Source organism: Lontra canadensis, unplaced genomic scaffold (genome assembly GCF_010015895.1).
Source record: "Lontra canadensis isolate GAN:19392208 unplaced genomic scaffold, GSC_riverotter_1.0 scaffold124, whole genome shotgun sequence".
NCBI lineage: Eukaryota > Metazoa > Chordata > Mammalia > Carnivora > Mustelidae > Lontra > Lontra canadensis.
In genome coordinates, this window is record NW_022631118.1 from 2,587,365 (window position 1) to 2,601,223 (window position 13,859).

The 13,859-nt window shown below is 48.6% G+C and overlaps 1 protein-coding gene across 2 annotated transcripts in view; it reads right to left on the bottom strand.

Moving 5' to 3' along the window:
* Positions 1 to 13,859, bottom strand: part of VGLL4 (vestigial like family member 4) — an 84,045-nt gene that overhangs the window by 11,284 nt on the left and 58,902 nt on the right. The window contains exon 1 of one of the 2 annotated variants that reach the window (XM_032841684.1): positions 389 to 512. The exons of the other annotated variant lie outside the window; for it this stretch is intronic. Coding sequence (XP_032697575.1) covers positions 389 to 390 — 2 coding nt within the window. The 5' untranslated portion in view covers positions 391 to 512. Of the gene's footprint in view, positions 1 to 388; positions 513 to 13,859 lie in introns of those variants that run through there. 2 annotated transcript variants of the gene reach the window in all.

Below are 13,859 nucleotides of genomic sequence, written 5' to 3' on the forward strand. Positions count from 1 at the left end.
TCCTTCAGTGTCAGCCAAGTACAGTGACAGGTATCGACCCGTCAAGCCTCGGGGTGGCCAGACGAGGCCTGGGGAATAGTAAGCCACATCCCAGGGGAGAAGGATGCCCCAAGGCAGCAGGGAAGGGTCGAAAGGCATCCAGCTAACAGGGCAGACAGGAAGACAGGCCAGGGCCATACCCACAACCTGCACCCCCGAAGACCTGCTCTGCACCCACCCTGCCCCCAGGATCGGGAAAAGAGAACTTTGGGGGGGCTAACCCAAAAAACAGTCAACTGCAAGCATGACGCAGTGGGGTGTCATGGATCAGACAAGACACTGACAAACACAGAGAGAAAATGTCTGAAGAACTTGGTGTTCAATTTTAGCAAAATTATACATTACTCACATTTCCAGCTCATTTTCCTGGTTCCCGGAGCTTAAAGACCGACATTGTTTTCCATGTTTCCCCGCTCCTCCAGTGAATCATAGCCCAGGCTCCCCAGCTTCCCAGAGAATCATGTGCTCTCACTGACAGCAGACAGACCACACGCTTTCCACCCGGGAGATCCAAGTCACCCCCGTTCTAGTTAAAGGCAAAGTCTGCTCGTGAAAAACCAACTGCAGCCCTGTCGGGGCCCAGACGCCTCCCAGGTGCCTGGCCGCCACCAAGGCCAGGCAGCTGACTCCGCAGCATGCCGGCCTCTCACTGGGAACGTGCACTCCCCCTGGGGCAGCATCCCACTGCCAATGTTCAAGGAGAGGAAGCAGAAAGGGGGACAAACGTGGAGAGGTGATAAAAAGGAAGATGTCTATTCCACGTTCTTCCAGGACCAAGCGTTCCAGGGAATGGACAGCGCATGCCCCTCTGCCCTCTCTGAGTTGAGAAGCCAAGTGTCCACTGGGTCTGGGGAAAAGTGCAGTGAGATGGCAAAAGAATCCATCCACCACGCACAGAAAGGGCACTGTGTGCATCTGTGTTCTCATTAGAATGAGGTTTTCCTGCCCTTAGATAAACAGGAGCTCGAAGTTGAAACCAAACCCTTGGAAAGGATCACTTGACATTCTGGGGCCTTAGCTGAATTCCATGAACTACTGACGGCTATTAAATAAACCAACATGACCCTGAATTCTTCTAGCAGGGGAGAGACAATGGGTAGAAGACATTTTTGTTGGTGCTTTCAAGGGCATATTCTGGGCCCCAGGAGGCCACTGTGGCTGCGGGTCTCTCAGCCCAGGTGAATGAGGCAGGGCCCAGCCAGCCCCTGCAGGAGCAAACCAAAGGTCTGCCATGGCCTCCTCCATGGTGCACGACAACAGAGGTTCAAAGCAGAAAGGAGCCCGAGCAGTGGTGAGGCCCCAGGGAGCAGCGGCCATGAGAGGAGGGTCACAGCCAAGACACAGCCCTCTTCCCAATGCAGTCCTCCTGCTTCCATTTCACTCCTTACTGGAGCAGTTGCCCTCTGGGAAACCTACAGGACAGTAACAGACCTTTACGGCCCAGCACCAACAATAATAATAAAGTCAGGGGGCACCTGGGTGGCTCAGTCGGTTAAGCGTCTGCCTTCGGCTCAGGTCATGATCCCAGGGTCCTGGAATCAAGCCCCGCGTCGGGCTCACCTGCACAAGTGCACACACATGCTCTCTCTCAAAGAAAATCTTCAGTAAAAACAACAATAAAGTCAGGAAAGCATCTTTTAATTTTTTTTTCTTTTAAAGATTTTATTCATTTATTTGACAGAGAGAGATCACAAGTAAATGGAGAGGCAGGCAGAGAGAGAGAGGGAAGCAGGCTCCCAGCTGAGCAGAGAGCCCGATGTGGGACTCAATCTCAGAACCCTGAGATCATGACCTGAGCCGAAGGCAGTGGCCCAACCCACTGAGCCACCCAGGCGCCCCAGCATCTTTAATTTTAAAAAGCTTCCTCAGACAACATACTTAATGCCACTGACTGGTACACTTAAGAATGGCTACAGTGATGTCTGGTTGGCTCAGACAGTAAAGTGTGTGACTCTTTATCTCAGGGTATTGAGTTCGAGGCCATTGGGTGTAGAGATTATTAAAAAAACAAACTTTATAAAAAATGGCTAGAATGGTACATGGTATGATAAATACGCTTTACCAGGATTAAAAATAATAATGTTTTTTTTAAAAACCAAAAGCATCCAACAGCCATTACTTACTGAGTTCCTCGTGTTTATGATGGGGTGGGTGGTGCTGCCCCAGTTTTACAGAAAAGAGGAGCAAGATGCTGAAGATAAACACTTGGCCAAGGATGGAGGGAGAGGCAGGGCATCAGCCGGACATACCAACCGCTCCTCCATCGTCCTCCCAGGCCCTTGTGAGAGTCCTTCTCTACTGCCTGCTCTGCCCAAGCTTCTAGGAGGCCTTCCCTGACCTCCGGACTGCACGGATGGAGGGAACAGTGGACACGCATGAGGGGACCACCCCTCCACTGTGTCGCCTTGCTTTGCAATCAGCCAGCTCCAAGGACACTGGCGAGGGCCCTGCACCCCCCGTGCTCTGCCCTCTCCCCAGAGGCCTGCGCAGGGCCAGGCACATGGTGGACGTTTCCCTCTTCACTGAAGAGTTATTATTAAGAATTACTGAATTAAGAATTACTGAATTAAGAATTCCTGAAGCACCTACGTTATGCGTGCCTCCAAAGAAGAGCATCTGTGGTGAATGAAAGAGGGATTAAGGAAATTTCAGCGGCAATTCCCAGCAAGAGAGACCTTCTGAACAAGCAGAATTTAGGGAGCTTTTAAATACTGAGAATAAACAGTAGTGAAATGTCTTCTCCCTCTAACTACTTTCCCCAATTTTTGTCCTCCTGCCCCCCAACTGTCTCCTAGGCCGTCACGCACCACCCCACTTTATCCTAGTGAGCAGGGTAATATTCACAGCTTCCTGACAAGAGGGCACTTGGATGCATCCCCAAGACACTCTGTCAAGCCTGTCACTCCTTGGTACTAACTACAGAGAGGAAGTGGAGGGGTCGTGACCACCAGGACGCTGTGGGGCAGAAAGAAGGCAGAGGCCCCCTCCTGGATTCAGGATGATGAGCTGTGTGTCACAGGCAGGAAAAGCTGGGAAATACGGGCATTCACAGTGCCCCAAAGACACAGAATAATCTGGGACCTCTGCTTCAATCACAAACACGTCCTGCTTGGCAGCGGAAAGGGGACATAGACTGCCTTTGACTTTAACCGTGGGGAGACACTGTGTTGCAAGCCCTACCACCATCCAAGGTCCAACCTGCATAGGAAGGGCACCGCAGTTGGTGAATTACACTGTTGCCACATCTATCCACCCACATAACCGTCTTCCCTGTGAGCTCCCCACAAAGGTAGCATCCCTCTTATGCTAGTTCAGCTTTCAAAAAGCACACTGTAGGACGTGTGCGCCCTACAGTCCCGGTGAGAAGCGTATACCACTGGCATGTTGCCCTTAGAAAGTAGTGTCCAAAAATATAATGTGTTGAAAGTCAGGGAATCCCTCTATTTACCTTGATTATCTTTATTATCATGAACTATCACTTATTGAGTGCTACATGCCAGATCATATTCTAGCCCTTATTGTTACGAAACCCCTCACTACAGTGTAAAGTATCATCCCCATTTTATAGATGAGTAAACTGAGGTTCAGAGAGGTTAGGCAGTTCTTCTAAAGTTGCAAAACCAATACAGTACAAGGATTCTAATTTCTATGTGACTGGCTCCAAAGCCTTTCCTTTGCACCTTGCCCTCTTAAGAGAGGGGGAGTGCAGCAGGGAAAACGACAACGACCTATGTACCTACCACCCAGGACTGACAAATGAAATCACATACGGTATGCGCTTCTGACCTTTTCTTTCCTCTTCTGGGAAATGATGGCAGCAGTGGATGCAGCAGAACATGGGAGACACGGCTGAAGCCCTTCCTTCGTGCTCCCCCGGCCCCAGCTCATGCCCCTTCTTCAGCCCTAGATGCACCGCTGTCCTGTATTTGGGGAGTCTTCCTATCTGTGCTTATGAACTCTCACCACAGAGGAGTCTGTCTGTAGATACTATGTAGCCAGCCCGTTCTAAACTGACATTACGGTCTTACACTGTATGGACTGCCTCACAACCATGCTCTCCTCCTTGCATGGTTTTGGGGCTCCACCCAGGCCCTGACCTACAGATCCAGTCGTGCGCCTGCTGTGTGGGATTATTTCACATCTCCACAGGAAGACACCATAATGTATTTACACGTCCCTCTACCACCAGGCACCCCGATCATCTCTCTGGTTTGCCCTTGTTATAAATAACCCACGGTGCTTCTGAGTACCTCTCAGGCAGATGTCTAGAAGCACACCACTGGGTTGCCGAGCTTACCACCTTCCAGACTTCAACAGATGCTGCCAAACCCATCATGACATAGCTGTCCGCTCTGCCCGGCCTCGGCCGCGATGCGCCACCAGCCCTGGCCACGTGCATCTTCCACGATGTCCGGCTTCGGCAGCCTGTGGATTTCTGCCATTCTTGTGGAGCACAGTCATTCCTCCTTGATGTTTTAACTTGCATTTCTCCAGTTACCAGCGGAGTTGAACACATTTTCATACATCTCTTGGTCATTCTATTTCCCATTATAAATCACCTTTCATTTGTTATGAGTTGAATTGTGTTTCCCCCCAAAAGATGTTGAAGTCCTAGCCCCCGGGAACTGTAAATGTGATTTCATGTGGAGTCTTTGCAGATAATCCAGTTAAGATGAGGTCATGAGGAATGCCTGGGTGGCTCAGTGGGTTAAAGCCTCTGCCTTCAGCTCAGTTCATGATCTCAGGGTCCTGGGATCGAGCCCCGGGTCAGGCTCTCTGCTTAGCGGGGAGCCTGCTACCCCTCTCCCTCTGCCTGACACTCTACCTACTTGTGATTTCTCTCTCTGACAAAAAAAAAAAAAAAAAAAAAAAAGATGAGGTACTGAAGGTGGGCCCTAATCCAATAGGACTGGTGTCCTTATAAAATGTGGGAAATTTGGGGCGCCTGGGTGGCTCAGTGGGTTAAGGCCTCTGCCTTCAGCTCAGGTCATGATCCCAGGGTCCTGGGATCAAGCCCCGCATCGGGCTCTCTGCTCAGCAGAGAGTCTGCTTCCTCCTATGTCTCTCTGCCCGCTTCTCTGCCTACTTGTGATCTCTGTCAAATAAATAAATAAAGTCTTTAAAAAAAAAAAAAAGTGGGAAATTTGAATAAAAGGGCAGACAGGAAATGACGTGAAGATGCAGGGAGAATGCCACTTACAAGCCAAGGAATGCCTGAGGCTACCAAAAGTTAGGAGAGAGGCAAGAACAGATGGACACTCAAAGCGCTCAAGAAGGAACCGGCCCCGCTGACACCCTGATCTGGGTGGGCCGTCTAGCCTCCAGGACTGGGTGACAATCTGCTTCTCCTGAGCCCTCTGCGCCACAGCACTTTGTCACGGAGCTCCTGGGGGAACCGGTACAACTTCCATGGCTTTTCCGCACCACTGCTTTATACTTCTTTAGCTATTCTCCACAATCATGTCTTTTCCTGCTTTATCTGTAATTAATGCACCCCATCCCCCTGCAGACGCATGAATGTCTTAAAGCTTCATTTTCAAAGAGGCTCCCAAGATCCACTGGACCTTGTCACCCATGCCTGTCATTAGGAGGGATATTTAATAAAAGTGCCAAGAAATGACAACACAAGTTGACATAGTGTGTGTGAGGCCAGGCGTGCCGGGGAAGCTGGAGGGTTAAGCTATCCCCTGACTTCACTTCCAAGAGCAATTCAGGAAGTCAGGAAAAGGCATCCCCAGCTGCCCCCACATACAGGAGGGAAGAAGCCTATCAGCCAACTTATGATCCAAAACCTTTTGGCTCAGTAACATTTTGGACAAATGACGGGATGAATGACCCACCAGATCTTTCCAACATGCTGCACTGATAGGCTCACCGACAACCAATCCCTCCAGCCCACAGGCCAACTGTGGGTATTGTCCTCCTTCCCACATCAGTGCTTGTGCAAGCCGTCTGGGGTGCCCACCACCATGCCCTTGGAACACGGAAGGAACAGGAACTGAGAGGTGGCGTGATCACCGAAGGTCACGAGGCGGGTAGGTGGTGAGGCAGGGACTCAAACCAGACCAACCCCTTCTTCTTCTGCCAAAATGGCCTGCGGGGGGGAGGGGGGGGTTGAGAAACAGCCCCTTCCTCTAGGGCAGGGAGTGGGCGCGAGATCACAAATAGTGTGTAGTGTAAGAGGAAGTTTGTATCTAAGTGACATTTCCACCATTAAGGACTCAGACTGTCTCTATAATTGAGTCAAGGGTTTCCAGTCAAAGCCTTCCCAAGAGTGAGAGGCACTAAATGAGTAAAAGGACATCTCTGCATACTGTCCAGCCTTCAAGATCCTTCAGACTTCCCTCCATTCCTCCCGCAGATCAGCCCTCATGAGCATTCTGGGAACTCCTGCAGGAGACTGGAAGGAATTCCAGCAGAAAGCAAGTCCCTCCTTGAACACAATTACTCTGCAGATCTCACAAGAGACCCTGGGGAACCCAGAAAACCTGATTGACATTACCGGAGTCATAGGGTTGCACATACCTAGCACAGCCACTTAAGTAAAGCTTCTAGAGAAAACCCAAATGTGAGCCTTAAGAGAATACATTTCTCAATGACTTTGGTTAGAAACCTGTCTAAAACATCCTATGACCTCCTTCCGTTCTTGGTGACTCAGGATCTTCAGCATAAACATGGCTCTCGGAGGCAAAGGAGCAGGCCTCTGTGACTGGCCCAGCCCGAGTTGTCTCAGACGGCTCGGCCACTTGCGTTCTTGGGTCAGCGACTACAGAGTCACTCCGGGAGAAGCCACTGCCCGTGCTCATCACCCTGCTCCTCATGGTGGGCCAAGAAGCCAGGCAACTAGGTATGCTAGAGCAGTGTGTAAAGGAAGAGTAGATATAGATAGGCCCTGAGCGAGTTCAGGGCTGGCCAGGGTGCCCTTCCCCGTCTCCCACTCCAGTGTTCACAGAGCTGACCTGCTGCACAAAGGAAGAGCTCTCCACAGCTGTCACCCATAGGAGGCGAGATGCCCAGCGATGCTGGCGGGCAGGGCAGAGCTGCCACAGATAGTCAGGAGACTCAAGCCATGGTTCCAAATAGCTCAACCCTATGCAAATAAGGCATTGGTTTTCTTCGACGAGAAATGTCTGCACATGTTTTCCACCATTAGCAGAGACACAAGGAAAAACCTGAGAACATGACTTGTAGAGCATCTCATTCAACCCTCCCCACCCCCACCGCCCCCGTTGGTGATGACTGCCGCTAAGACGGTGGGCCCCCACCTGCGGGCCGGGGACGCCAGAGTCCTTGTGCGTGGCAAGCCCTGCTCGCCCCTCGGATGGATCACATGCCCCACATTTGTACCCTCTCGGACTTTTCACGAGAATGGATGTGTGGCTGAGATTCATAAAATATAAATTAATTTAAAATTCCTAGTGCTACTAAATTGGTAGGAGCTTTGGACATTATGTATTCTCTCGATGAATAATACTTAAAAAATACAACCACTATCATATTTTTGGCATCAAATAGAGTCTTTGTACCAGAGATGGGATGGAAAACATAATGTCTCCCCTTCTGTAACTGAGCTACAATGTCTGAGGTGGACAAAAGCCTCGAAAAGACCATCTACCTCCCTCCACAACAAAGAGGAATCAATATGGTGCTATTTTCCTCTGCTGTCCTGATTTGGGGAATGCTTGGGTCAGCTGGGGCCAGGTCAGGAGAAAAAGTGGGGAGCAAGGGACCTGCCCACCAAGACTTTCCAGTGTCAGCACTGGCTTTCATGGGGTCAACACAGAGGCACAGCTGTCCCTGTTGCTTCCCACCCCACTTCCCACGCCCTCCGTCTGATTCTAACATCCACAGGCAAGATTTTCCTTGTGCTAGAAAAGTGGTATGCGACCCCTGGCTTTATGTACCCTCCTCAGGAAAGCGGAGGATGGAAGCATCCCCTTTCTTAGCTATCCACTGGTCTAAGACCCAGAGAAGAAAGGTCCCTCTAGACACACCTGGGGTGAAACACACTCGGGAATGTGACTTCCACTCTCAGTGTACTTCTCAGAAGACTCCACCTGTCGGTGTGTGGACCGGTGTCTGGCACACAATGACTAACTTTCGAATGAACCAACCAAAGAGCACATAGATTCTTAGGAAAAACCAGCACTTACTGGTCCAAACAAGGTAGAGGAGCTCACAAAGCTGGTGACCAGAGTAGCAAAGGCACAGGGGGAACTGCAGAGCCCACTCCAGCCATCCTCAACTCCCCCACCCCGCTGCAGAAAGGAGTGGTCTGGAAATACCTTCCATCATTATTCCTCCTTCCATTCTTCTGGGCTGGTACCGAGCCATCCTTCATAACTCCATTCAAGTTCTTCAGAAGGCTCATTCTTAGTTTTTACTCTGCATTTTGCTACAAATCATTGGAAAGTATTATAAAGCCGTTTAGCAAAAAGACTGGATGTTTTGTCCTACTCAGAGGAAGAAAGCTTCACGGTAAGATGGCTGTGAGTAAAGGAGAGGCGAGGAATCAGAGCATCCCAAAGATGAAGACAGCCATACTGCTACTTTTTTAACTGAAGTACAGTTGGTGCACAATGTTGCACTGTCTCAGGTGTGCCCCAAAGTGATGCAATACATCTGTTACGTTCGTCTCTACTCACCCCCAGTGTAACTACCAGCCGTCATCACACAACCCTATCACAGCACCACTATGTTCCCTATGGCATGCCTTTCACACCCTTGACTCATTCGTTCCATCACTGAGGGGTGGCTCCTTCTCAAACCCTTCTGGAGATGGGCATTTACTTCCTCTTCAGGCATTTCACTCAACGACTGAAGAGCTTCGGTGAAATGTTCTTCCTCACAATGAAAGAAATCTGCTTTCCAGCATGATTCTTTGGTCAAAGGTCCAAACCTCTGGAAAGCCTTTCGAAAAACTCAATGAAGTCTCTTTCCTCTTCCAGCTCCTGGAAAACTACTATGTCAGCCCTGCCACGGACAGATTCCTCTTCACCAAAGAATCACTCTCAACTGTGCCGGAACCCCCACCACCCTGACACCTACCCCCACACGCCCTACAAATGAACACTCATCGGTGAGTATGGTGCCCAGAACTAAACATAATACTCCAGAGGTGACCTAACACAGAGCACACAGGAGAAGAGAACTCCCTTCAATTTATGGTAGCATATTTCTGAACCAAACATCAGGACATAAGGTCTAGTAAGAACGAAGGTCAACAGAATTGAACACTCCAGGAGGACTTCAACACTCCCAGTCATCTAGAACTACACTTTCAACAGCATTAACCCAAGATGCACCTGGGTCATAGAGTAAGTGTGTGGTCTTCTAAATGCCTCCTGCTCTTTTTCTTTTAACTCAGCTCTATGTGGGACCCCACCCTGGCAAGGACAGAAGGGGGTGCCAGCCATATCTGCATCACACATGCATGCATGTCAGAGGTGCATGGGCCAACGTCCTGCCTGTGCTGCTGGGTTTGCCGCTGCCCCTCCTCCCCTATGGGCACCCCACACTGTCACCTTCCTGTTCCTGATGCTGGTGGCAACCAGTTCCAAATGATTTCCTGAGTTCTCGGTATGAGAGGATAACCTCTAATTCAGTACATGTATTCAGCACCAAACAAAATTTGGCCAGTTTTTCTCTCAACACCTCCCGCCTACCCTGACTGACATCAGAAAATTTCCGGCTAAATTACTGAGTTAAGTTACCATATAACTGGACTAAAAAGTTTGAAAATAGAAGGTAAAGTGATTAAAGGTGAAGTGATTAAATATTCATCTAATATAATGAAGGACCTACCAATATTCTTTCAAATGGTTCTAGCAAAGAACCTCGAAGAACTTTTTTTTAAAAGACTTTATTTATTTATTTGTCAGAGAGAGAGAGAGAAAGCGCACAAGCGGGTAGAGTGGCAGGCAGAGGTGGAGAGAGAAGCAGGGTCCCCACCAAGCAAGGAGCCCGATGCGGGACTCGATCCCAGGACCCTGGGATCATGACCTGACCTGAGCCGAAGGCAGAGGCTCAACCCACTGAGCCACCCAGGCGCCCCTCGAAGAACTTTTATCAGAGAGTAAATTATGTAGTGCATTAATGCTAGGCATTTAGTGCATTAATTCCCTCTGAGCATCCAGACAGTCTAGGCTGAACCCTGTCTTTCGAAGACTAGAGGGAAAGTTGGCTTTTTTTTTTTTTAAACACAGATTACATGATAGGAACAAGATGTGAATTAATGATTATTTTGAGGACCTGCAGGTGCTTGGAAAAGGTTATTACAATTGATAGGCAAATCACACATCAATCTCTATTCTTTTTTTTTTTTTAAAGATTTTATTTATTTGACAGATCACAAGTAGGCAGAGAGGCAGGCAGAGAGAGAGAGAGGGCAGCAGGCTCCCCGCTGAGCAGAGAGCCCGATGTGGGGCTCGATCCCAGGACCCTGAGATCATGACCTGAGCTGAAAGCAGAGGCTTCAACATACTGAGCCTCCCAGGCGCCCCTCAATCTCTATTCTTAAAGCAAAGTTCCCAAAGGACCTAAAAAAAAAAAAAACAACAACACAGATGGCCTATTTCATTTTTCTCTGAGTTATAAAATTGTATTTCCTTACAAATATTCTCATTTGCAAACCATGGAATTCAGAACTAATCAAGCTGCCCACCTGGCCTACTGTAACATCACTAACATCTAAGAACCATCCCCTGGCTATCAAAATCATGTCTGTATCCCAAACCTGGAACCTGGAAAAGAAGAGGGAAAAGGAACCTCAGGGAACCTGGTGATTCTGTTCCACACTGAGGTGGCATTTTCCCCCAAACTCTTGAGCTGATGATTCTAGAACACCTTTGGAGAATCTGGAAGACCAGCATTCCCTAATACCCCAATGACACAACCCCTCTTATCTCCCTGGGGAATACAAAACCAAATGGTAATCATTAATCCTAACTACCCTTTAAATTGCAATTACCAACCCCCCCCCAAGAGTCATCATATTGTGACTCTCTAGTATTAGATACTGAATATCATATCCCCAGGGAACTGGACGTCTGCTGTCCTCCAAACCACTTACCTCCACCTTAAACACCTCTCATCCCAGCTGAGTATGGAACATATAATAGAAGCACTATTGTTTATTCAAGCAAACTGAAGTTAATCACTCATTCTTAGATTATTTTTTTTACTGTGGTAAAATACACACAAAATTCACCATTTTAGTCATTTTTAAGTATGCCACTGAGTGGCATTAAGTATATTCACACTGTTGTGCAGCCATCACTACTATCCACCTCCAGAATGTTTTCATCTTCCCAAACAGAAACTCTATCCCCATTAAACACGAACGCCCTGTTCCCCTCCCCCTTTGCCCAAACCACCATCCTACTTTCTCTATGAATCGGACTCATCACATAAACGGAAGCATACACTATCTGTCCTTTTGTAACCAGCACACTTCACGTGGCAAATGTCTTCAAGGTTCATCCATGTTGCAGAGTGTGTCAGAACTGTGTTCCTTTTTTAAGGCTGAATAATATTCCATTGTGTGCATATTCTGTTTATCTGTTCACCCAGTGATGGACATTTGGGTTGTTTCCACCTGTAGGCTATTGTGAATAATGCTGCTATGGACATGGGTGTGCAAATAACAGTGTGAGTCTCTGCTTTCAATTCTTTGGGGCATGTGCCAGTAAAGTGGACTTGCTGGGTCATATGCTAACTCTATGTCACATTTTTAGTCCTTACAAGTTTTGACAAATTATCTACATGTTTGTCCCTCTCTACTAGAGAAAAATAAAAGGCTTCCAAAAGGATGGGTCTGGCCCGCAACAATAACATCAAGAATGGAAGCCTTGGTAACCACAGTCCAAGTGGTCCATGAGAGAAATGCTCATGAATAATGTAAACATTTGAAATAAAATTAAGTAAACAAAGAACATCCATCACCCAGCTCACTAAAATCAGCAAAGCCAGGCACACACAGGGACTGTAGTCAATGATGCTGTAACCACCAGTGAGCATTTTGGAGACTCACAAGATACAAATTTGTGGTTTTCATTTCTCACCATGGGCCTTTAAAAATTATTCCAAGTCATCCAAGGATGGCTAATGTTAATAATAGTAATAGCTACCACTTGTAGAGCATTAGCGTACTGTTTTACAAAGTGTTTTGCACATATATTATCGTTAACAGATCTTCAGCCTGCAACTCCTCCGTGCTGCCCAGAAAATGTGTTTCTCCAGTGATGGAGCTAAAACCCCATGTGCCTGCCTGTGCAGACAGGTGAGGGCACCCGGACGCCCAGCTCTCCAGGAGGCAGTCTCCTCGCTCCCGTTTTAACCCGAGCTTTGATTAGGAGCAAGGAGGGGCAAGGAGGTCACTTTGTGGAGTGACCTGACAAGTTACTTACACAAAAGCCCTCATTTTCTATTAAACGGGAAGGATCTCTCCATCACTAATTGATCCAACCTACAGAGAGGGGACTTGAGTACAATTTCCACAGAGGGAAGTGGTCAAGTAGCTAAGGTCAAAACCTCCAGACTGCAATTGTGGCCATGGGCTTTTATTTCCCTTGTAATTTTCTTGAAGAATATATGTTAACCCTTTTGGAGGCGATCCTGGCAGTTGAAGTGAGTAGGAAGCAAAAGTCCCCTGTACTCCCTGAATCAGCAGCCCCTCAAACTACGCCCCATTGTCCTGAGGCAGTCCCACGACAGCCAGGCCTGGCAGGAACATGTCGGCCATCATCTGAAGCCCGGTTACTTCCACTCCATGAAGGCAACAATCACTAGTGTGCGTTCGCCCCTCCAGTTCATATGTGTCCTCGGTGGCCAGCGCGGCAGCCCAGCACACGGCCCTCTCTCTGCACCCGGGCCCCTCTCCGAAGCCACTCGGGGAACATGGCTCTGATTGGGACAAGGTGCCATCTGGTGAGGGGAGAGGGCTGGGCAGGAAAATCACTGCTGTCCCTTCTGAGCAGAGTCAACTCTACCTCTCCCAGGACTCGCTGCCTCATGGTTTAAATTAATTACAGCTGAAAATACAGGGTTGCCATCTGGTTTGAAAAAGCAAGGATAAGGGAATAAAATGAAAGGGTTTTTGGTACTAACCTCACTTTAATCATTGCCAAAGAGCATGAAGACAGCCCAGCGTCCTCCCACAAGAAAGCCTTGGGCCTCACAAACTTGGCAAGCAGGCCCAGGCACAAAAGTGGGTAGGCAGATCGCTTGTCAGAATAAGAGTCCCCATCGGCGAGGAGAGCTGCAAGGTGAGGGGGCCTGCCTACCCCCATGCTGCAAGCCAAGCCTCCTACGGGTCCTGGGGTAGGTTAGCAACTCCTGGGAGGGTTTATGTACACAGGGTGTCTTGCCAAAACGTTACATGCATCATTACAGTTTCATTCGGTACGCAAATAGATCTGCTGTCAGAATTATAGCATGCGATTTCCGCTTTCTTTGTTTCTCCATCTTCCATAACATAAGGCTTTTATAAAACTCTAAATAAGGCTAAACAAAACACAGGAGGGGAAGGTTGCTGGAGAAGGGAGCCAGCTCTGACGGAACCATGCGTGCAACTCTGCGGCACCCTTGTATCTGGCCCCTCAGTGAAGGAATGTCAAAAATCTCATTTTTCTTCCCATGCAGCCCCAACTAGTCTCACTTGTGTTTTGTAGGAAGCATCTTCCTTCTCCTTTCCTCCCATCAGCAGGATCCTGGATGAGAGGCTCTTCTCTGTTAGGACCCGGGCTACAAAGAACTGCTGACCGTGGGCACTGGGAAGGCAAAGGTACCACAGCAGTTCTTGCTTTGTCTCGATGGGCTTT